Consider the following 25,542-nt stretch of genomic DNA (forward strand, 5'->3'; position numbering starts at 1 on the left):
AGTCTCTCTGACCTCTGACATTGGCCTTGCACTGGCCTTGCACTGTTGCACTACTGACCTGACTCCTCCTCCACTGCCTTACCTGTCCTGTCCTGGTGTCCCCTGGTGTCTTCCTGTACTCCCTGGTGCTGGGGTATAGTAGTGACAACATGTCCATGTTTTGCTTCAGCAGTGTTGAGCTGTAGTAACTCCAACTGCGTTGTGGTGCTCACGGACTCCCAGGGTACCTTTACCTCCCCCTGCTACCCCCAAGTGTACCCCAAAAGTCAGGCCTGCAAGTGGACTCTGCAGGCCCCAGCTGGATTCATTGTGCAAATAACCTTCTTCGACTTTGATCTCGAGGAGGCTCTGGGGTGCATCTATGACCGCGTCATTGTCAACACCGGAAACCAAGACGTGAAATTGTGTGGCTTGACAGCCAATGGACTGACGCTAAACTCCACCAGGAATGTGATGGAGATGTCATTTAACTCCGACTTTAGTGTCCAAAAGAAAGGATTCAATGTCAGTTACAGACAAGGTATGTTTTAAAACGGGAACATTTTTACAGGTATATTTGAATGATTATGATTTTTATGGTTATTATTGTTATTATGATTCTTCTGTTTTATAGTTTGAATGTTTTTACATGACATTTTATTTTCTGTTTTGAACGTGGTAGTTTAGATGTTAGTGTTTAGCCATGCTCTATGACAGTAAGCTTGAGGTGTTTATAAGTAATTCCCCACGTCATTTTAGAGGGATTTCACGTTACACAAACATCTCCGCCATTATACTAACCAAACAGCAACAACATGGCTTAAGGACAAACATGTCTTCCATCCATTATGCTTAAAAAAGTACCCTTTTTCTTTCTTATTTTTGACACACGGCAGTGCTTCGGCCTCTAACATACTCAGTTCCTTTTCCTCGAATACCAAAAGCGCTAATAACTCAAATGTTGTATTCTCAATATAATAGTCAGAGAAACCTATGATTTCTAATAACATTGATTGTTTTACAGTATATAGCATATACATGGAGTATGTTCGGTTTATAGAATCCTAGTCCCAGCCTTTATTTTGGCACCACATGTAAACCCTGCACAACAAAGAGTTACAGTAAGTGTAATATGCACATAGCTCCACCCCCCCCCCTTCCAGTAACCTTTTAAAGAGCACTAATCCATCAAATTCACTCCTATACATCGAGTCCAAGTGCGAATCAAGTGTCAGAGACTGGTGCCGTAGCTGTTCAATGCCTTCACATTATTAACATTTTCACAAAATTCTGGAGACCAATTTTACTGTGAGAGACCACAGGACAAAAAGTTTCAGCCAGTCAAGTTGGAACATGGTATGCTTTGCAATATGCAAGCAATCTTTCTGTTGCTGTGAAACACCAGGGAGGCCAAGGAAACCCTGCTTTGGGGGGTTTCCACAGTGCTTGGTTCTGGTTGGCTCCTTTGCTGTCCTCAAGCATTGGGTATCAATTTAACGCATGGCTGTCTGATGAGCTAGAGTTGTCAGCATCTATCATTTAAATTGAATAATTCATACAGTGCATCACGAGTCTTGTGGTCTAAGCTCCTATTGGGTTTAAACTCAAGGTGATATCCCAACCGGCAGGCAACCTATTGAACTTGGCTTTCAATCTGTTGGCAGTCCAACGTCCTGCCTGGAGCCCTGGAATCATATGACGGTGTCACAGTGAGCCCTGGCCTTTCCGTATGGCTTGCAAAGCAGATCGGAGATCAACAACACAAACCGAGCCCTGCAGGATCTATCAAAAGGGCCTCTCAACTGTGTCAAATCCTGATACCACATTCAAAGCTGAGTTTTTCCATTCCAAATTGGCTGTCACTCTGGCAGTGGGTATGGCCAACAGCAACAAACCAGAGCTTCATTAAAATGAAACGTGTCAGAAAGTATGGAATGAGCGTACAGTACATTTAAAAAGGAACAGAAAAAACGTTTTTCTTCCTTAAAAACCTCATTTATTGGTGGGAATGGGGAATGTGGAGTGATAGTTGACATTTTCATCTTAGTGATAAGAGGAAGGCCTAAGATGTCACCTGCTGACTGACACTGTTCATCCTCTGGGCTGTGGAACACTCTGCAGTCATATAACGATGATGTGGAGATGGTGCCTCATTAAATGAAAAACCGTGAATAACGACAGACAGCAGGAGAGTGACACATGAAGATTATTCAATCGGTTAGCCTATCATCTAGATGTAGTAATTTATGTAGTGCCTCACATTAACTTTTATTCTCCCACACTCATAAGTCAGTGAATTAGCCTTTTAAGCATTCAAAAGTCAGAGTATGACTGAATAGCAGTAATGGCCGGCATTAGTCAGGTAAATGGTGAGTTTACCAAGACATATAGATTATTAGTTGTGTCGTTATTCAGACAAGATGTTCTGTACAGTTGAATTTAGAGCCCCTGGTTCTACTGAACATCTGACAGTCATCTAATGCCGTGGTTCTCAACTTCAATCCAGGAGATCCACAGTGCTGGTTTTTGTTCCAGCCCAGTACTAACGCAACCGATTTCAACTGTTCAAAGGCTTAATGATAGGTTGATGACTTGAGGGAGGCAGGTTGAATTTTTAAACTTTTGTATTGGAGGCAGCTCTGCCCCGCAGGAAGAATGATTGTGATCGGTTGATTCGGCAGTTTAATGAAGCCTGGAGGTGAAAACACTTTGTTCTCTAATGCCCTTCTTTCTACTTGTGTGCTGTAGTTGCCGTGGCGCTGAGGAACCAGAAGGTCATGTTGCCGAACGGCAACGGCAAAGTGGTCAAGGTCTCCAATACAGTGACCATACCGACCCTTCAGCAGTTCACCGTGTGCTTTGAGGTAGCCCGCTCCAACCAAAAGAACAAGGAAACCCTCTTCTCTTACACCCGGCAAGAGGACAGCAGGGGTGATGAAGCACTAAGTTTCGGAATGAACCAGGATGGAATGGCACTGGTCATGAGTAACGAGACATGTCTGGTAGACTCTATCCTCAATCCCTCGGACTTCACCTCCACCATGAAGCCGTTCTGTCTCACATGGGCCTCCACCACAGGCAAGGTGACCCTTTACTACAACAGCAACTACCGGACCAAGACCTGCCCTAACACAAGTGGGCGCTTGGTGGGGGCCGGGGGCCTCTTCAGGCTAGGGGGCAAGAATAGCTTCGATGGGACCATCTATAACTTCCGCCTCTGGGATAACGCCATGAGCATGACACAGTTGGCCGCCCTTACCTGTGACGCCGTCGGCAACGTCATTGACTGGGACAACAGCTTCTGGGACATCCCCTCTTCGCTGGCACAGACAGACAGAACACTGAGCTGCAGTGAGTATCCAAATATAGTCATATCCTTTGCACACTGGTATGTTCTATTTATGATGACTTATTTCCCGTCAGCAGAACTTCAAAGGTGTTTGACTGACAGAAGTCTATATATTGTTATCGGGACAATTTCCTGGTTCATTAGTAACAGTTCATGCAATATTATTCCAAGTGATAGACTAGTTATGAGAGAACCTAAAATGGCATCTAAATCCTAAGTAACTCAAACAGTCCAGTGTTATCCAAACTGCAAAGGAAGATGAAAGCAGCAGCAGCAGGACAAAGATATGCTCCATGTCTCTACCTTTGAAAGTATTAGGAATCTGTTTGTAGCGATAGGAGCGCAGCCACAGCGGAAGGAGCCAGGGGTGTCGGGAAATGTCTGCCGATTGCCCGGTGCCCACTAGAGAATGGTGCTGTGTGTGGTTTAGCTGTGGAAAGTATGAAGTGCAGAATCATGCATTTCTCCTACCCGTTATGAGTCTCACAGAACACACACACAGGCCCCATGGCTGAGGAAACACTTTTAAAAAAAAACTTAGCCCCATTCCCGAAACACTATCTGCTCGGCTACAGCTTGGGCCTGAGAGTCTGTGAAAGAGAGTTCAGCTCAGCGGACTTTTAAGATCAAAGTGCAGGAGTTCCCTTCCCCCACCCTAAGCTCTCCCTTTCACAGAGGTGCACAGAGAAAGATGTCTGTCTCTCGGAACATTCCCCTAACTCTTGTGTTAGCCTTGAAACTGCTCATGGGTGTGGATGATCTGGAACATCCAGCTCTCTCTTTTGTACTCCGAGCAATGTTTCTCAAGTCCATAACCCACCACACCGCAGTCTGAGTTAAGATCTCTGCTGCTGCTCCAGTTCAGAATCACACATACCAGACGTGAAAGCAGATAGAATCTCGCTCTACTCTACTGCACACTATTTAGAAGAGGAATAGGGTAGGCAATATACTGTTGTTCAGAAGTATATCAACTCTGGTGTATATTTAAATGTCCTTGTGTCCTTGTTCGTCTTCACACCAACACACCTCCATGTGGCATTGTGGTCCGTTAGATTATTACATGTTAATTCACTTATTAATAAGTACATATGTTTGTCAAGACAAAACAAATGCTTTGCTTTGCCCACAGGAGTTTGTTTCCATGTTACTGGCTGCTGCAGCTGCTGCTAGTTAAATGCCCATGGCTGACTGTTGTGATACCTACTCATGTCAAGTTCTCTCTTTACAGTCTGTTTCCCACATTGCATACACTTAACAACAGCTGTTCCATCTAGTGGTGAGTGTGCTGCTAACAACTTGATTGCTTTGCGAAAGTTGCTTGCTTGAGTGCTTCGTGCCATGGGAGATGCATGTGAAATACGGTGTTAACTAATGTAACGTTTAAACTAATGGTTCCAGGAAACGGAGGGTTGCGTTAGTTATATTATGGAGGAACTTTCTACCTAGACTCTGGACGTAACATGTCAATGATAAATCAGGTCCCAGTTAGTCATCTACAGTCAATATGCCAAATCTGTACACCGATAGATGATTATTAGTCTTGCGTCATACATTGAAAGCCTCAACTCAAGATCAACCAGGTGAAGTTCTAAGTTATTTCTCTGATCCCAGACTTTGTGTCGTGACAAAATGAGACTCTGCATGGTGCAATTCTGTCCCTGCTTTGAATAATAGCAATGCATCTGCCAGCCTTGTCTGTCCAGGGCTTCTAATGCAGGAAGCACATTAAAGACCCCATGCTTACAGAGCAGACAGTGACTTCTTAGGAACTAAGATGTAACAACCAAATTTCATGTACACTGATCCACAGCTGAGCCAATGATGTTGTCAGGAGGCTGAGGGGCTCAAACCTTAGGTAGTCTGGTATGTAGTCTGGTTTGTAGTCTGGTAGGTAATCTGATTGGTAGTCTGGTAGGTAGTCTGATTAGTAGTCGATTGGTAGTCTGGTTGGTAGTCTGGTTGGTAGTCTGGTTGGTAGTATGGTTCGTAGTCTGATTGGTAGGTAGTCTGGTAGGTAGTCTGGTAGGTAGGTAGTCTGGTAGGTAGTCTGGTAGGTAGGTAGTCTGGTAGGTAGTCTGGTAGGTAGGTAGTCTGGTTGGTTGTCTGATTGGTAGCCTGGTTGGTAGTCTGATTGGTAGTCTGGTAGGTATTCTGATTGGTATTCTGGTTGGTAGTCTGGTTGGCCATAAGTGTATGGCACGCAAGGCTGTAGCTGTAGTCTGTCTGGTGTAAACTAGCTCTGGGCTAATTATCAGGCTTGTGAAAAGGACTGGCCCCAGTGAAGCTCTTTGGGCCTTCTTTCATCTCTCTGTAAGGTCAGTGGAGGAATGAATGTCTGCATGGCTAAACTCTGTCAGAGATCCACTATTCACTGAGTCCTCACAGTCCTGACCCAGGCACGATGGGGTTGTTTACTCTTGTTGGTCTGCTAGTCTAGATATATGAAATAGCACGAGCCATTCATCCACATCACCTAAGGCAAAAGGCTTTTTGAGTGGGAATGATGGGTACTGGCCTGGGAGTGACAAGATAGTAGTTTCTGATGTTTCACATCTATGTGGACTCAGCAGTGCATGAGGTAGTTGTTGAAGACTGATTATTGGAGTCCACCAGCCACCAGAACGATGGGTCAGTGGACCATAGAACAGTGTCAGTAATGACAACTCACATCCACTAACTGATATTAAACATGGCCTCTCTCTCCTCTGACATGTCATTACTTTTCATTACCAGCGATTATCAAATTGATTAGCCATGTCCTTCAAGTCCAGGTGGGTCTGTCTCGCTGTGTTCTCCTCTGATCGCTCTTCTGTTTAAGAACATTAGAAAATATGCGAGGGGTGCACGCAAAGAAGCATCATCCCTGTATCACAAAGTGCTGCATATTTTATACAAGAGAGGAAGTGTTGGCGGTTGGACTGGGCACAGCTATAGACCAGTGAGGAAAATATCAAACTCCGCGCTCTTTTCAACAAGATGATATGTATTTATTCTTATGAAATTCCAACATTTATATGACAGATCATTCTGATTTATTTATTGACATTTCTGGGTCCCATACCAGCCTGAGAGCATGTAGCTAGCTGAGTGGCTGCTGGGAAACTGTCAATCATTTGACAAGGGTGGTGCTTAATACCCAGCCCGAAGTCATATGCCAAATAGAAATGTTTGATGAATGTATAATGTGTGGGCCTGTACTGAAATGAACATAATAATGCATAAACTTGTTTGTGTTCTTTTTAATCACTCACCATGGGAAATATGGTTGATTAAGGTGATTTAACATGCTTATTTCCAATCCACTTTGAAGGTACCTCTGTACCCATCTACACATCACACACCACCAGCTGTTCCTCTCCTGGACTGAACTGCCCAGGTAGGAAACCAACAACTGTTACGCAGATCAATCATTTACAACAGACAGTACAATGATTATCAAACATCACACAATAATCAATTATTAAGTGTGATTGAATATTGAGTAACATACTTACAGACATACCATTTGACCCTTCTTTCACACGTTTGTGTGTAAAAGCTCCCTGTTATGTTTTATTTATCTTGTTTTAGTTTTTTAAAACATATTTACATCCTGCCAGCATTTTAAAAGGAACACAGTACTTCACTCTTTCTACGTCACTTTGCATTGATGGCCACGGTATCGAGTCAATGCAGATTATGACGTAATTTTATGGAGCCTCTGTGGAATCACATTGAAATGGGTCCAGTTTGACCCCATGTTCTGGATAAGATGATGCAGGGTTAATATGGCCTCTCCTTCCCATAGACATCAGCCAGAGCTAGATGTTGACTTACAAGCAACACTTTCCAAAATGTCAGTTCTCTTGCTGTGAGCAAATCTATTAAGCTCTGTCTATGGTGCATTTATTCAGAGGTCAACTCTTATATATTTTGCTTATAAGAAACACCAGTAGCACTGTGCTGGAGATTCAACAAGGTGATTGGATGAAAATAAATGAGACAAGGATCAAAGAATGGCCTCTGTGGGTGATTTTATTATTCGGCCTGCCAAGTGTTTTTGAAGAAAAAATATGTAGATATTTAGACATAAAAGACTGTAAAATCACCAGGAAATGAGCTCAACGTGATTTTAATTTAGGAAATCTGTCCAAGAATTCACATGCATAAATAGAGACATATGCGATCGTATCCCAATGTAATCAAGGTTTGATATGATTCTGTTTTTCTCAAATACTATATCTGATTGAGATTCTTGTGGTCAATTTGCAGTGTACAAATGATTTAGAACTATGTTCCAGCCCCCTGACCATCTGCTCAAGGAAAAATCGCCCTACGGCTGAATGTAATTGGGGACCCCTGATTTTGTGTATGTTTTACAGAAGAAATAACTTTCAACTCTAAACCTGTTGATCCTATCCTAGTAGAAACCGTATGTTTACTGAGTAAATGTTAAAACTGTCTTTCATACACGTGCTAAACATCGCTTCTAAAGCTACTGCATCACACAACTGGACAAGATTTCTCGGCATATTTGTATTTACATTCATTATGCTATGCTTCATTGCGCCATCAGTCATCTTTTGTGGCTGGTGGATGGTGCATTTGTGTTGCCTCACGTTACATCCAATTAATGCATATGTAACCTTTCTCCATACATCCCTGCAACCAGCAACATTAACTCCTACCAGCTCATCCATTATCACCACTAACATGATTTCTACTAATTCAACAACCCACGGTAAGCATCCATCCCTCCTTCACATTGTTTGTAAAAAGCACATGTTATTTTCAGCCTATCTGTTGTTATGAAGGTAAGCCAAAACGATCTACTTAAAGCTAGAATCCTTAGTTTGGACTTTTTTGGGCGTATAAATGAATGATACAGACCCATTGATTCGTGAAGAAAATAACTTAGAAATGCCTCAACTATCATACGCCATCAGAATCCAAAATGTACGCTTATTTTACTCCAATGTTTGTAAACAACGTAAATGTAAACACCGTATAGCCCCAAAACATGGTTGAAACTATAATCTTGATATCATGGATAATCAGTCCTTGCATTCATAGCTCTGTCTATGAATTTGGGAGTGATTACATTTCTCCAGGCCCATCCCTCAGCTTTTCACCCAATCAGAGCCGGGTTGACGGCTTTGTTATTGTTTTAATTAAGGACTCTAGCTTTAATGTAGTTTGCAGCTGATGGATCACCCCTTTTTTTAATCAATATGTAAAATGTCCACTGACTGACTTAGGGGATATTTACATGTGGCCCGTTAAAATAGAGAGATTTAGGTCTTATCCCAAAGCCTCTGTGATTGTTCCGATGGTTCCCTCTCAAATAGCCAATTCCAATCTATCAAACCCACATAATACTGAATCCAGTGTTTGAGGAATGGAGGTGCATTCACATCAACTTCTATCTAATCTAAGAAAATGTGTTGATAAAGGAAGTTCATGATTTAACCGTCAATGGCTCATATGAAACGCTTGGTTAATTTCTGAAATTAAATTCATTTCCCAGCCCAAATAAATAAAGATTTGTGAAAAGCGGCCACCTGTTTTCTCAAGTAGGATTCTGTAATGAGGGAAGACTCTTATTAAACATGAAAGATGAAGACTTGAAGAACAGCTGTGTTTGAGTTATTTGGCAGTTTGGTGGGTTGCAGGCCATGCAGTAGGTAAACACCATTTCTCTGATACTGTACTTCAGTGGAGGCTTGTGGGAGGAGCTATAGGAGGGCAGGCTCATTGTACCAGCTGGAATGGAATAAATGGATGGTATCAAACATATGGAAACCACATGTTTGACTCCGTTTCCAAAAAATACCATTGCTGCCTTTGCAATGAGCCTGTCCTCCTATAGCTCCTCCCACCAGCCTCTACTGCTGTACTTACTACCTAATGGGTTTAATGCAGGAGACATTTCATCATTGTCTTATCTGACCCATTTTTTGAAGTAACGCAAACAAGGTCCTGGGTTTTCCCTTTTAGGTTTGAATCCACTATATATTGACTATATACAGTGCCTTGCGAAAGTATTCTGCCCCCTTGAACTTTGCGACCTTTTGCCACATTTCAGGCTTCAAACATAAAGATATAAAACTGTATTTTTTTGTGAAGAATCAACAACAAGTGGGACACAATCATGAAGTGGAACAACATTTATTGGATATTTCAAACTTTTTTAACAAATCAAAAACTGAAAAATTGGGGGTGCAAAATTATTCAGCCCCTTTACTTTCAGTGCAGAAAACTCTCTCCAGAAGTTCAGTGAGGATCTCTGAATGATCCAATGTTGACCTAAATGACTAATGATGATAAATACAATCCACCTGTGTGTAATCAAGTCTCCGTATAAATGCACCTGCACTGTGATAGTCTCAGAGGTCTGTTAAAAGCGCAGAGAGCATCATGAAGAACAAGGAACACACCAGGCAGGTCCGAGATACTGTTGTGAAGAAGTTTAAAGCCAGATTAGGATTAAAAAAAAAGATTTCCCAAGCTTTAAACATCTCAAGGAGCACTGTGCAAGCGATAATATTGAAATGGAAGGAGTATCAGACCACTGCAAATCTACCAAGAACTGGCCGTCCTTCTAAACTTTCAGCTCATACAAGGAGAAGACTGATCAGAGATGCAGCCAAGAGGCCCATGATCACTCTGGATGAACTGCAGAGAACTCCAGCTGAGGTGGGAGACTCTGTCCATAGGACAACAATCAGTCGTATATTGCACAAATCTGGCCTTTATAGAGAGTGGCAAGAAGAAAGCCATTTCTTAAAGATATCCATAAAAAGTGTTGTTTAAAGTTTGCCACAAGCCACCTGGGAGACACACCAAACATGTGGAAGAAGGTGCTCTGGTCTGATGAAACCAAAATTTAACTTTTTGGCAACAATGCAAAACGTTATGTTTGGCGTAAAAGCAACACGCTGAACACACCATCCCCACTGTCAAACATGGTGGTGGCAGCATCATGGTTTGGGCCTGCTTTTCTTCAGCAGGGACAGCGAAGATGGTTAAAATTGATGGGAAGATGGATGGAGCCAAATACAGGACCATTCTGGAAGAAAACCTGATGGAGTCTGCAAAAGACCTGAGACTGGGACGGAGATTTGTCTTCCAACAAGACAATAATCCAAAACATAAAGCAAAATCTACAATGGAATGGTTCAAAAATAAACATATCCAGGTGTTAGAATGGCCAGGTCAAAGTCCAGACCTGAATCCAATCGAGAATCTGTGGAAAGAACTGAAAACTGCTGTTCACAAATGCTCTCCATCCAACCTCACTGACCTCGAGCTGTTTTGCAAGGAGGAATGGGAAAAAAATTCAGTCTCTCGATGTGCAAAACTGATAGAGACATACCCCAAGCGACTTACAGCTGTAATCGCAGCAAAAGGTGGCGCTACAAAGTATTAACTTAACGGGGGATTAATAATTTTGCACGCCCAATTTTTCAGTTTTTGATTTGTTAAAAAAGTTTGAAATATCCAATAAATGTCGTTCCACTTCATGATTGTGTCCCATTTGTTGTTGATTCTTCACAAAAAAATACAGTTTTATATCTTTATGTTTGAAGCCTGAAATGTGGCAAAAGGTCGCAAAGTTCAAGGGGGCCGAATACTTTCGCAAGGCACTGTATATTTAGACATGATGTATTTAGACATGGCATCAATTGGATGGTTGAACAAGATTGATTTAGCTCACTGTACACTCTTGGAAGATAAGGTGCTATTTAGAACCAAAAAGGGTTCTTCGGCTGTCCCCATAGGAGAACCCTTTGAATAACCCTTTTTTGGTTTCAGGTAGAACCCTTTTGGGTTACATGTAGAACCCTTTCCACAGATGGTTCTACATGGAACCTAAAAGAGTTCTACCTGGAACCAAAAATGGTTCTCCTATAGGGACAGTCAAATAACCCGTTTGGAACCCTTTTTTCTAAGAGTTTTGACTATGCCCTATCCAAAACAATGGTTCACTTGACAGTCAAATGTAACTGTCCTGTCCTCGGGCTGTATCACAACCAGCCGTGATTGGGAAATCCCATAGGGCGGCGCACAATTGGCCCAGCGTCGTCCTGGTTTGGCCGGTGTAGGCCGCCATTGTAAATATGAATTTGTTCTTAACTGACTTACCTAGTTAAACAAAGTTTATATGAAAAAAATCACCAACTCATACCCATCTACGTCTATGATCTCAACCTCAGCTCTCAATACTTCACCATCTTTCATTCATCTCATACTGTCTGCTGTCCATCACCAGTTCTCTCTGCTACCACTTCATCTGCCACCACTACTAGCATGCCTCTAACTACCAGCTCAACAACTGGTAAGACCATCTTTACTTCTCAACATGATTTTCCCTCTGGAGATGAGAATGCCTCAACCATTAACCACTTTGCTATTATACCCTCCTTTTGCTGTCTTGTGCTGTAAATGTCACCAGTTCAAACCACTACCCCGACCACTCCTGCAGCTACAACTAATGTTCCAACATTACCCAGCACAACCACTGGTAAGGTATCTCTCCCAATGGAACTGATCGCAGTTTATGCAAATTGTATCTGATTCTAGTTATAGTGCGAATTGCATTTTTCTGAATGTGTTACTTATAAGGCCTTTATAAACACTTCAATTTTGGTACATCCATATAATATGTCTACGTAGTTTAGTCTGATTTCCCTCTCAGAACATTTAGCAAACACATGACATTTGGCAGTAACTACATTGTCATTTACTTTCAGGGAAAAAGGTAAAGATGAGAGATCTTGCCAGTGAGGTTGTTAATGGCATGGCCACGTGTTGACGCATATAACCCCACGCATACTCTCTGGTGCATTGCTTATTGTGTGTGTGTATGTGTGTTCATTTCACTCTTTCAAACAATTTAGTTCACATTTGCTGTCCTTGTCACCAGTTACTCAAACCGTTATCCCATCTCCAGCAGCCGCTACTAACACAACTCTATTCTACAGCACAACCAATGGTAAGATTTGTCTATTTGTTTTTTCTTGTTTTGTACTCGGCTTGTGGCAGGTGCCTTCATGTGTCGGGAATGGGTTTGAAAGCATTCCTTGACCAACTTGTAACTTTCCACATGGATTAAGCTGGGAAAGCAATTGTCATGGCTTCTCAGTGGGAGTATGTTTTCCCATGTTGCTTCCTTTAAACAATGGACTCAGCAGTAAATACTGTCTAAGTGGTTCTTGACGTTTTGAAAACACCTCTAGTAGCCCTGTATTGTGTGTTTTGACATTATTGCCTTCCATTTTATTTTTTAACAAATCTTTTGACAATTTTCCACCCATGTTCTACCAGCACCGACAGCTTCTGCTACTACTATTGTTTCAAACCCAGCTACGACTAACTCACCTACCACTAACAACACAGTGCATGGTAAGACAGCCCACTTTCCCTTTTGCCTGTTAGTGACTACGGACTGATTGGGGAGAATTCAATATCAACTGTCTATTTTGTTCCCTTTTGTCTCAAATGTATCTCTCTTAATTGTGAATTTCATTTTCTATCCCTTACTCTTACTAATAGTGACAAATCCTCCCCTATTATCCCTTACTACCACTAACACACCAGCTAACATCACTACTACCACTAACACACCAGTTAACATCACTACTACCACTAACACACCAGTTAACATCACTACTACCACTAACACACCAGTTAACATCACTACTACCACTAACACACCAGCTAACATCACTACTACCACTAACACACCAGCTAACATCACTACTACCACTAACACACCAGCTAACATCACTACGACCACTAACACACCAGCTAACATCACTACGACCACTAACACACCAGCTAACATCACTACTACCACTAATATTATTATTATTATATGCCATTTAGCAGACGCTTTTATCCAAAGCAACTTACAGTCATGTGTGCATACATTCTAAGTATGGGTGGTCCCACTAACACACCAGCTAACATCACTACTACCACTAACACACCAGCTAACATCACTACTACCACTAACACACCAGCTAACATCACTACTACCACTAACACACCAGCTAACATCACTACTACCACTAACACACCAGCTAACATCACTACTACCACTAACACACCAGCTAACATCACTACTACCACTAACACACAGCTAACATCACTACTACCACTAACACACCAGCTAACATCACTACTACCACTAACACACCAGCTAACATCACTACTACCACTAACACACCAGCTAACATCACTACTACCACTAACACACCAGCTAACATCACTACTACCACTAACACACCAGCTAACATCACTACTACCACTAACACACCAGCTAACATCACCACTACCACTAACACACCAGCTAACATCACCACTACCACTAACACACCAGCTAACATCACCACTACCACTAACACACCAGCTAACATCACCACTACCACTAACACACCAGCTAACATCACCACTACCACTAACACACCAGCTAACATCACCACTACCACTAACACACCAGCTAACATCACCACTACCACTAACACACCAGCTAACATCACCACTACCACTAACACACCAGCTAACATCACCACTACCACTAACACACCAGCTAACATCACCACTACCACTAACATCACCACTACCACTAACACACCAGCTAACATCACCACTAACACACCAGCTAACATCACTACTACCACTAACACACCAGCTAACATCACCACTACCACTAACACACCAGCTAACATCACCACTACCACTAACACACCAGCTAACATCACCACTACCACTAACATCACCACTACCACTAACATCACCACTACCACTAACACACCAGCTAACATCACTACTACCACTAACACACCAGCTAACATCACCACTAACACACCAGCTAACATCACTACTACCACTAACACACCAGCTAACATCACCACTACCACTAACACACCAGCTAACATCACCACTACCACTAACACACCAGCTAACATCACCACTACCACTAACACACCAGCTAACATCACCACTACCACTAACACACCAGCTAACATCACCACTACCACTAACATCACCACTACCACTAACACACCAGCTAACATCACCACTAACACACCAGCTAACATCACTACTACCACTAACACACCAGCTAACATCACTACTACCACTAACACACCAGCTAACATCACTACTACCACTAACACACCAGCTAACATCACTACGACCACTAACACACCAGCTAACATCACTACGACCACTAACACACCAGCTAACATCACTACGACCACTAACACACCAGCTAACATCACCACTACCACTAACACACCAGCTAACATCACCACTACCACTAACACACCAGCTAACATCACCACTACCACTAACACACCAGTTAACATCACTACTACCACTAACACACCAGCTAACATCACCACTACCACTAACACACCAGCTAACATCACCACTAGCACTAACACACCAGCTAACATCACCACTACCACTAACACACCAGCTAACATCACCACTACCACTAACACACCAGCTAACATCACCACTACCACTAACACACCAGCTAACATCACCACTACCACTAACACACCAGCTAACATCACCACTACCACTAACACACCAGCTAACATCACTACTACCACTAACACACCAGCTAACATCACCACTACCACTAACACACCAGCTAACATCACCACTACCACTAACACACCAGCTAACATCAACACTACCACTAACACACCAGCTAACATCACCACTACCACTAACACACCAGCTAACATCACTACTACCACTAACACACCAGCTAACATCACCACTACCACTAACACACCAGCTAACATCACCACTACCACTAACACACCAGCTAACATCACCACTACCACTAACACACCAGCTAACATCACCACTACCACTAACACACCAGCTAACATCACCACTACCACTAACACACCAGCTAACATCACTACTACCACTAACACACCAGCTAACATCACTACTACCACTAACACACCAGCTAACATCACTACGACCACTAACACACCAGCTAACATCACTACGACCACTAACACACCAGCTAACATCACTACGACCACTAACACACCAGCTAACATCACTACTACTCCGAGTAAGGCTTAACAGAAAAAATTCTACTGTATACCTTTGTTCAGTACACCTTGCCTCTATCACTGTAACCTTCAAGCACTTTGTGCAAAAATACCTCAAAGTGTAGTCTGAAGACATGGGGCCTCTATTTTTCTATGTTTGGTATCCAAATGACTAATTACTAATATAATCAAGGTAGACTAGACGTCACAAGGTTTTAGGATGTGTTTATAACGGTTTCAGAAGTAGTTACTATACACAGCTTCAAAATGAGACACTTGACTAATCACATACTATTTCTAGCTTCCACTTCTTCAGTAGTTGAAGCTTTTACTTTGTTCTTGGTTTCTTCTACTATCATGTCCTCTGTCATTGCTCAGATTCCACCCAGCTGGGTAAAACATACACTTAGGAAATCTTGAGATATACTCTCCTTGCTGACTTAGTTGTGCTGTCACTCTTGCTAACATTGTCTGAAGCCACTACTACACCACCGTCCTCGACTAACCTGTCTTCTACTGTCTTGTCCACCAACATCATTACCCTGGGTAAGACACACACATCTCCTTGACTTGTTTGTAGTGAGACGCAGCAGCTTCCTTTGGCAAACTGTTCTCTCTCTCAGCCTGCCTCAACCTGTCTGCTTGCCTCTCACTCTCACTCTATCCTGTCCTCAGCCAAAATGCATTTGACAATATCTGTATCTTTTCTGTCAACTCAAAATGAAGGTCTAGTTAACTGCCATAAATCTAGGTGATCCTAATATTGTATTCTTCCATACAGCAGCTACTATTTTGTATTTGTTTATTCAGCTACAGTATATGCTGGATGTCAGTCTGTATTTAAAATATGTAACCTGCTTTTTACATTGACTGGACTGGTGCGCCACAGACAAGGAGAGAACAGTGTATCTGTGGTCTTTGCTCTGGCTCACCCCCCTGGCCAGTGCCCCCCCCCCCCCCACACCAGGCCTCACGTCCTGCCTGGTCCCCACAGCTCTATAACCTCACTGGGCTACATCTCTATCCCCCTCTTCTGGCCCGTGAGGAAGAAACCTGAGGCCACCATCAGACCCATCCTCTAGCCGTCCAAGCCTCCTCCTGTACCCAAGGTGATCACAACAACAACAGCGCTGGTGGCCAGTAAGACACGCCGTATCCAGGGACACGACCAGTCCCCAGGGGTTGTTCCCAGGGCGACCGGTGGATGTTGAGAACAGTATTGATGAGGAGGACCTGGAATCTTTCCCAGCAGCGGCATCAGCATCACTCAGCAACCGTAAGAAGAGTAAGCCCATGGCCCCCACCACTGGGTGCCACTGAGTCCCAGCAGAGAGAACAGCAGCAGCACTGTGAACTGGACTAAGCCCCTGGTGGAGGACACATCAGGCTTTGAGCCATTCATTTACGACCTGGACCTAGGGGACAACCCCTTCAGCCTCTTCCAATATGACTCACCCTACTCCCTGGATGAAGGCCTGGCTCTGGCTGCCTCTGGCCCACACAACCTTTCCCACACTGGGGCTGGAGTCAGCACTGAGGGCCCAGACCGTGTGACTATGGGTGGCTCTGTTACTGCTGGGGAGGAGGGGAACATTTACACAATCAATCAGAGCCCAGTTTACCCTGGGAGGCGTTGGCAGGAGGCACTCTGGCAGAGGCTGGAGGAGAGGCTGGGACTGGGGAGCAGGGTGGGGTGGTGGCAGCACACAGCAGCTGGACTCAAATCCCTCTTTTCAGCACGGCTCCAGACAAGACAGGTGTGCAAATGGATCAGGCCCGACCAAGCAGCGGCTTCAGTGAGCAAAAAGCAGAGAGAATCACACAGGCCCACTGAAATATCGCCACACAGTCTCCCTCATTATTAACAATAGCAGAGCTCAGAGTGTCTATGAGGATCAAGATGATCTCTGAAAGTGACCTCACAATGGAGATCTCCAGACCAACAGTCTACTACACCGTAACCTACTCCCATACCTACCATGTCTACTACACTGCAGCAGCTCCAGCCTCCAGATAGCCAGTTGTGATTACAGATTTATCGGTCCCTAACTCCCTCCACTCTACTCCAACCATACCTCACCCCACCTCTCCCTACCCTGCGTTCTCCTCCTTACCCATCCGCAGTGATGTTAGTCATTCAGGACACGTAAGGCTAGCTGCCACTGAGACCGACCCGGTGCTCTTGGAGAGTTCACAGGCGAGTGTGCTGCAGCCTTCAATGGAGGTTCAAAGTGATTTATTGAAGCGGGAGGGCACAAGGCCCAGTCCACTGTCTCTGTCAGTCCTTAAAACAGCTCTAACACCTGTCCTTGAGGAAACACGCCTCTCTTCCTCTGACAAACACCACAGTGACCTGGTTTTACCCTCTTTAATATTGTGTTTTATTTCACCTTTATTTAACCAGGTAGGCCAGTTGAGAACAAGTTCTCATTTACAACTGCGACCTGGCCAAGATAAAGCAAAGCAGTGTGACACAGACAACAACACAGAGTTATACGTAAATAAACAATAAACAACAATAAACCCCACCTCTTTAAGGAATACCTAGGATAGGTTAAGTAATCCCTCTCACCCCACCCCCCCTAAGTTTTAGATGCTCTATTGTTAAGTGACTGTCCCACTGGATGTCATAAGGTGAATGCACCAATTTGTAAGTCGCTCTGGATAAGAGCGTCTGCTAAATGACTTAAATGTAAATGTAAATAAACAAGTCAATGACACAGTAGGAAAAAAATAAAGTCTATATACAGTGTGTGCAAAAGGCATGAGGAAGTAGGCAATAAATAGGTCATAGGAGCGAATAATTACAATTTAGCACATTAACACTGGAGTGATAAATGAGCAGATGATGATGTGCAAGTAGAGATACTGGTGTGCAAAAGAGCAGAAAAGTAAATAAAAACAGTATGGGGGTGAGGTAGGTAGATTGGATGGACTATGTACAGCTGCAGCGATTGGTTAGCTGCTCAGATAGTTGATGTTTAAAGTTGGTGAGGGAAAAAAAAGTCACCAGCTTCAGCGATTTTTGCAATTCGTTCCAGTCACTGGCAGCAGAGAACTGGAAGGAAAGGCGGCCAAAACGACGTGTTGGCTTTGGGGATGATCAGTGAGATATACCTGCTGGAACGTGTACTACGGGTGGGTGTTGTTATCGTGACCAGTGAGCTGAGATAAGGCGGAGCTTTACCTAGCATAAACTTATAGATGACCTGGAACCAGTGGGTCTGGCGACGAATATGTAACGAGGGCCAGCCGACTAGAGCATACAGGTCACAGTGGTGTGTGGTATAAGGTATCAGTTGAGTTCCTTCTCAACTAACTCTCATCTTGTGGACAGTAGGGTACTAAGTGAGAGTATTGCCAGTGAATGAGGGGATAAGGTTAGATTCACCTCTAGCTCTGGAGCAATCATCAAATTTATGGACAATGTGTCAGACAGCAGTATGTTGGGCAGCACAGACAGGAAAGAGTGCTTTTATCCACTCAGTGCTAATTTGAGAGGTTTGTCACGTACATCCCATCTATTTGTCACTCCTATCACAGAACAACTACACCACCAGGCGCTCCTCCCAGCCACCATGCCAGACGAAAGGGCCTCCTCTCAGTCCTCAGCTCCTAATACAATATATATACCATTTAGCAGACGCTTTTATCCAAAGCGACTTACAGTCATGTGTGCATACATTCTACGTATGGGAGGTCCCGGGAATCGAACCCACTACCCTGGCGTTACAAGCGCCATGCTCTACCAACTGAGCTACAGAAGGACCTCCCAATCTCCCCAAGCAGACAGGAGTGGATGGATGTGTTGCCCACCACATTCAGCTTGGTCTCTCTCAGCTCTGTCCCCCTGTCTGAGACAGCCTTGCCAGAGAAGCTTCATATCACCACTTTTACCCAATGGGAAAGTAAAGATGGGATGGAGAGACACTCGGCTCCAGAGTAAGGAGAGGAAGTCCACGTCACCCGTAAGTGGCTCTTCCTCCTCTCCATCTCCGATCTCTCTCTTCCGCCCCAGCACACAGAGCAACCCATCTGTATCCCAGCTTGGATACCATGGGACCTTACACAACTATGATGATGGATCTGAATATGTCTCCCAGACCAGCCCTCTCCTCCTCCATGTTAGCCCCCTCTCCCTCTCCAGCCCTGCCAACGCCATACATCAGCAGCACATCGTCAGAATATGGCAACGTTGTTACCCATGAACCGCAGCGGCAGGCATATATGCATGAATTAGGCTGGTCACGGCCGGTCAGCGGTCTTGGTTGTGTGATTCACACAGACACACACTCTCCGCCATGACCTCCAGGTCAGATCAGCTCATGTCAGATGCTTCCGAATCTCCCGTATTCCACAGACCGATGACAACAAACGCTCCTCGTATTGGAGAGCTAGCGCCTCACTGCCCACCAGACCAATGGCTGCATTCCGACAATCCTCTACACTCACTGGCAGCCAGTCAGAGCCAACTCAGCCTGCTGGAACTGATGGAACACTGGCCTGGCCTGAAGAGAGCAGAGAGAACACAGCATTGTCCACTTCCCCAGGCACACAGCTCACTGCTGCTGCCTCTGGTAACCTCACCATTAGGCTGCAATTATACAGCCCACCACTGTTACCACAATTATGCAGCCTCCTTCTGCCTCAAACACACAGTCTGCCACATACACACAACTCACCACTGCTAATAAACAGCCAACTGTTTCTCCAAATATCCAGTTCACCGATACCCTCACCTACCAGCCTCTTACGGCCCTAAACACCTACCTGCCGTAGAACATTAACATTGGCGTGTACTGTAGGTGACAAATCACTGAACTCTAGAATGGCCTCTTCTCTGCTGATGGGGCCCAGCTCTCATCTTGTGATTTTCAAGTTTTTAATAATACATGTTTTTTGGGAGACTTCCAATACTGTTATCATTTGATTTTAGAGCAAATAACTGCTGCTCTAAATGTAATCTGTTATTGCTCTACGATAGAAAATCGATGAAAAAAAGAACACTCTTGATCAACAAAGATAAATACATATATATATATATATATCTTTTTGAATACTTCAGAACTTTCTGAGGTGACCTATCTACCGAATCTCTAATTACTGGAGTCTCGGAAGAAAAGTTTTGATATGGATTAGAAACAGCATTGTACTGTACTAAGATCAGCAGTAACAACAGAAGAGGCTTGGGAGCCATCTTGTGATGGCTGTGAGGCATAGCAGCAGATCACCAACACGGTCAAACAGAGTGATGTACTACACAGTACATGCTCTCATTTACAATCAATCATTTTGGCACTGAATACAGATCAGTCATATAATGGCATGTACTATATCTATTAGTTCTATTTTGATTACTGTCATCTAGGATGATAACAGAGTATTTTAATTTAGCCTCTTCCTTATGAAAACCCCCCAAGTTTTTTATTCCGTGGAGGAACAGCTTGTCAACATCATTTGTCGTATGAAATTGGATTTTGCTTAACTCAATTGTCTCAACCCTTGCACTCCTGCTATGCAGCACAGGCACGTGTTCCATCGAGAGTTGTAAAATGAACTGCGTCAAATATAGATTGATGTGTTTTCTTTTCAATTGCAGAGGGTCTTTTCTACAGGATCTTCTTTCTTGTCCGTGACAAGGAGGCCGACGTAAGAGAGTCTGATGTTGAGAAATCTGTTGCACAATGGGTAAGGCTTCTGGTCATGTTCAATTCATCTTGTATCAAATCATCAATAGAATACAAGATGAACTGAATTCATCCCATTTACATTTAGCAGACGCTCTTATAGTGCATTACAATTAGTGCAGTCATCTTAAGATGGCTAGGTGAGAACTTCACTGTTTTACTGGCTCATTTACAGCTCAATCAAACCTTCCAAAACTGGACACACATGGTCTATGTCGCTAATGTCAGGTAAGCAATTAGATCTTTGTACCACCATAAAATGCAGCTCCATGTCCATTCTATGTAGTTTTCTTTAGAGCTGTATTACAGATCAATAATGTTGATCGCCCTCCATCTCCTTTTTATCTTGTTCCCAGTGTCCAGCCTTGCAGTGACTTACAGCTAGAGAGTAAAAGGTAAAGACAATATTTAATATGGTATAGTAGGTAGGGAGTTGTTCCTGACCACATCACGTGACTCGGGAAAATGTCTGCCTTTCCATGTGAATTAAGTATCCTGCTACTCTTCTTCCCTCTTCATTCTTCCCCACCCGTCTTCCTCTTCCTTCTCCACCCTCCAGATACACCTGCCGGGCCCTGCTGGTCTACAAGACCACCACCAACGTGACCCTGGGAGAAGCTGCCATCTCCACCAGGATGGGCCGAAGCGGCACCAGCATCAGCAACAGACTGGAGCTAGACACTGTCGCCGTGCAGTCTGTCGGTAGGACCTGATCTCACCCAGTCCCATTTAAATCACTTCAATGCCTCCCTTCTTACTGCAGGAAGTGACTGGGGCAGCGATCCTCGCCAAGATCACAAAAACATGACCCTCACATAGCCCAGAGAAAGAACCCAATTTCACAGCGCACGGTTACACATCGACTCTAAAGCACCTCCTAATTAGATTAGGTTTGAAATGTGAATGCCTCGAAGGTTTCTGAACATCTTATTGTAGTCATTGGATCTTAATATATTGCTGGTGTGCAGTGTTAAAAATGTTCTGCTGCATGCTTTTCTCTGTCATTCAGAGAACTGCACGGGGGAAACTCCCCTCCATTACATCTGGCCAGAGAGCAGACCAACGGTCACTCAGTACATCCCCTGTTTCCCCAACAAAGACCAGACTGCATCCAGAACATGGTGAGACTGACACATTCACTGTATCAAATGATGTCCTATCTTTATACAAACAATTAGCAAGTTCATTTTCATTTCCAAGAATATTACATTTCACCCATTTCAGTGGGATATCAGTGGGATATCAGTGGGATATCAGTGGGATATCAGTGGGATATCAGTGGGATATCAATGGGATATCAGTCTGCTTTTAAAAGATCTAAGAACTTGACATTGCTGACATTCTGACAATGAACGCATTCATTTGTTGAGGTCATTTATCTTTCCTCAAAATACCAGATTGCATTCTGTGTTTGTTTATCCCCAGTGTGATCAGCCCCCTGAATTACACAGCGTTTTGGTGCGCCCCAGACCTCAGGAATTGCATTGCTATCGATAACATCAAAGTGTCAGCAGGTAGGCCACAGACATCTTCACGCTCTCTCAAAATCACTTTAATGACTCCACAGCAGATGAAATCAAAACGGCTGCCCGAATGAATACTTGAGATGTATTTGATCTCAACACACTGCTCTTGGAGACATAGAGGGACAGAGATGCCCACTGAGATGCAATTTTAGAGATAAAACGTGTGTAAACGCCCTCACCGTGGCAGACAGTGGGCAGTCATCAGACAGCTGATAATACGTGTCTATTGACAGCCCAAGGAGAGCTCTCTAGTTGTTTATCAGTCTCCCTTCTAACTGTCTCCGAACAGAGAATGCTGCCGAAGTCGCCCTCCAACTTGATAAAATCACCAACAACGAGCTCTCCGCAGACGAGGTGTTCAAGGTGGTGGGAAAGGTTAAGGAGCTGGTCAAAGTGGCCAAGATCAACACCCATCTGGCCAAAACCGTAGTTAGCATCCTCTCTAACGTGATGACCAGCTCCGTGTCAGCCCTGGTTACATCCTCAGCGTGGTAAGATACTCCTCTCTGCTCCCATTGCGATTGTCTTTCCTCTCCTCAGAACTCACCTCTTACTGAGTGTCCAGCATGCTGGGAGGGATACATACATGACTGATGACTATATCTCGCAGGTAGATCTACTGTATGGGGTCTGTGTGGTCTCTTTGTACCAAAGTACCAAAGTACTGTGATACACTAGTGAAAGTCCATTTTTGTGATAACCCCTAAATGTCTCTCTATCTATGTGTAGCACATTGAAGACCGTGGATGAGCTGGTTCAGAAGATAGAGTTTGATGGGCCTACAGAAAACATAACCTCTAAAAATCTGGCTCTGGGAATTTCAGCCCTCAACTACAGCAAGTTCAATGGGACCTCCTTCAGTGCCTTCATACACCCCAACTCCACAGACCTCCAGGTACTCACTAAACAGTTAGGGTCAGTGTTATACACAAGAGTTATAGAGATTAGTATTATCTGCTGCACTGTACTGTATTATGATAATGAACTCATTCCACATAGGTAAAACATGTTTTTTTTTGTTACCACCCAGTTGATGATATTTGATTCCTACTATATATATATATATGTCTCTGCTGTGCACAAAGCTCATAACATCCATACCTGGCAGTTGTTGTTTCATTCACAGTCAATGTGCCCTGAGAGTCAATAGGGGTTGTTATGCCCCACCACTACTCCTACTGTGTGTGTGAGCCAGTCAGCCAGTCCACCAGTCAGCCAGTCCACCAGTCAGCCAGTCCACCAGTCAGCCAGTCAGCCAGTCAGCCAGTCAGCCAGTCAGCCAGTCAGCCAGTCCGCCAGTCCGCCAGTCCGCCAGTCCGCCAGTCCGCCAGTCAGCCAGTCAGCCAGTCAGCCAGTCAGCCAGTCAGCCAGTCAGCCAGTCAGCCAGTCAGCCAGTCAGCCAGTCAGCCAGTCAGCCAGTCAGCCAGTCAGCCAGTCAGCCAGTCAGCCAGTCAACCAGTCAGCCAGTCAGCCAGTCAGCCAGTCAGCCAGTCAGCCAGTCAGCCAGTCAGCCAGTCAACCAGTCAGCCAGTCAACCAGTCAGCCAGTCCGCCAGTCCGCCAGTCAGCCAGTCAACCAGTCAGCCGGGGCTTCCAGGAAAGCCTTCCCGAGGAAACTCTCGTTCAGTGTTAAAGGTGACTCCCAACCCATCAGACCTGTTGAGTCCATGTAACATAAATGGGAGGATGTATATTTGTTTAAGTCATTAACAGTAGGATCATAGAGTTAAGCAAATATGATTCAGCTGACTAACTAGCAAGCCGAGTCCACCACAGCCCCTCTCTCTTGATTTCCTGTATTGTCACTTTGGTTCACGTGTTTTACCCTATAACTTTGCCTTTACGTGTCAATGCTGTACTAATGCTGTGCTGGTGTTGTGCTGTGCCAGCAGAAAGGGCACACTTTAATCATACTCCACCACATGTTGTGAATCATGTAAATGATGTGACAAGACACGTGTGGTGGCATGTCAGGGCACGGGGACGCCAGAGGTTTGGAAAGGACCTCCAGATGGTACAGCAAGGGACTCGTTATATAATCAGCATATTAGTCAGCAGGCACCTGTCTACATTGGCAAGTCAAATACTGTCACATAGGATTGTCTATTGTAAAGCCAATGGTCTAACTAGCTTCTCTGCCACCAGATTGCCTTTAAGTCGGATCAGCTGAACCCCCTGGCTCAGGTCACACTGCCAGCTACACTGCTCAACAACCTGACCCTGACCAATGCTGAGATTGCTGCTGTCTCCAGGATCAACTTCATGTTCTTCCGCAAAACAGGACTATTCCAGGTTTATACATGTTTTAGATGGAATGTATCTGATTTAGTGTGTCCTTTCAGCATATAACAGTATGTTTTCATTTCACACGCATCCTTTTCATGGATGGTGACTCATGTGTCTGGTATGTAAATCTATAGTTATGAGTGACATGTCCAGGTTTATAGCTCTTTTTCATGCAACTCAACAAATTTGGTGTGTCTGTACAGTGTGTTGTACTTTATTTTATTGCTTCCTACTAATGCATGGTGATTCGTATGCCTGGTTTGTGAATTTACAGTTTTCAGTGGCATGTTTTTATATTTCAAAATTGAACTTTTCTTTGATCATTCTCAGGATAAACAGGACGAGCTATCTCTTAACAGCTATGTTGTGGCCAGCAGTGTGGGCAATTACTCCATCAGTAACCTGCAGGATCCCGTGGAGATTGAGATAGCACACCTGAACTACCAGGTAGTCTACCCGCTCTCCTCACCTCTGCTCTCCTCACCTCTGCTCTCCTCACCTCTGCTCTCCTCACCTCTGTTCTCCTCACCTCTGTTCTCCTCACCTCTGCTCTCCTCACCTCTGCTCTCCTCCCCTCTGCTCTCCTCACCTCTGTTCTCCTCACCTCTGTTCTCCTCACCTCTGTTCTCCTCACCTCTGCTCTCC

The 25,542-nt window shown here is 44.1% G+C and overlaps 1 protein-coding gene across 15 annotated transcripts in view; it reads left to right on the forward strand.

Moving 5' to 3' along the window:
• adgrg6 (adhesion G protein-coupled receptor G6) overlaps positions 1-25,542 on the forward strand; it is a 55,884-nt gene that overhangs the window by 17,628 nt on the left and 12,714 nt on the right. For 2 of the 15 annotated variants that reach the window (XM_046291602.1, XM_046291611.1), the window contains exons 3-21: positions 170-520; positions 2,728-3,330; positions 4,560-4,607; positions 6,642-6,707; positions 7,983-8,051; positions 11,583-11,648; positions 11,766-11,834; positions 12,237-12,305; positions 12,638-12,715; positions 20,999-21,087; positions 21,262-21,314; positions 21,443-21,481; positions 21,646-21,788; positions 22,096-22,207; positions 22,512-22,600; positions 22,902-23,103; positions 23,342-23,507; positions 24,757-24,903; positions 25,228-25,344. In XM_046291602.1, the coding sequence (XP_046147558.1) occupies positions 170-520; positions 2,728-3,330; positions 4,560-4,607; positions 6,642-6,707; positions 7,983-8,051; positions 11,583-11,648; positions 11,766-11,834; positions 12,237-12,305; positions 12,638-12,715; positions 20,999-21,087; positions 21,262-21,314; positions 21,443-21,481; positions 21,646-21,788; positions 22,096-22,207; positions 22,512-22,600; positions 22,902-23,103; positions 23,342-23,507; positions 24,757-24,903; positions 25,228-25,344 (2,576 nt within the window). The remainder of the gene's footprint in view (positions 1-169; positions 521-2,727; positions 3,331-4,559; positions 4,608-6,641; positions 6,708-7,982; positions 8,052-11,582; positions 11,649-11,765; positions 11,835-12,236; positions 12,306-12,637; positions 12,716-20,998; positions 21,088-21,261; positions 21,315-21,442; positions 21,482-21,645; positions 21,789-22,095; positions 22,208-22,511; positions 22,601-22,901; positions 23,104-23,341; positions 23,508-24,756; positions 24,904-25,227; positions 25,345-25,542) is intronic. The other 13 variants (XM_046291604.1, XM_046291605.1, XM_046291603.1 and 10 more) reach the window with 13 other exon arrangements.

Source organism: Oncorhynchus gorbuscha, linkage group LG12, assembly GCF_021184085.1.
Source record: "Oncorhynchus gorbuscha isolate QuinsamMale2020 ecotype Even-year linkage group LG12, OgorEven_v1.0, whole genome shotgun sequence".
In the NCBI taxonomy this organism is placed as follows: Eukaryota; Metazoa; Chordata; class Actinopteri; order Salmoniformes; family Salmonidae; genus Oncorhynchus; species Oncorhynchus gorbuscha.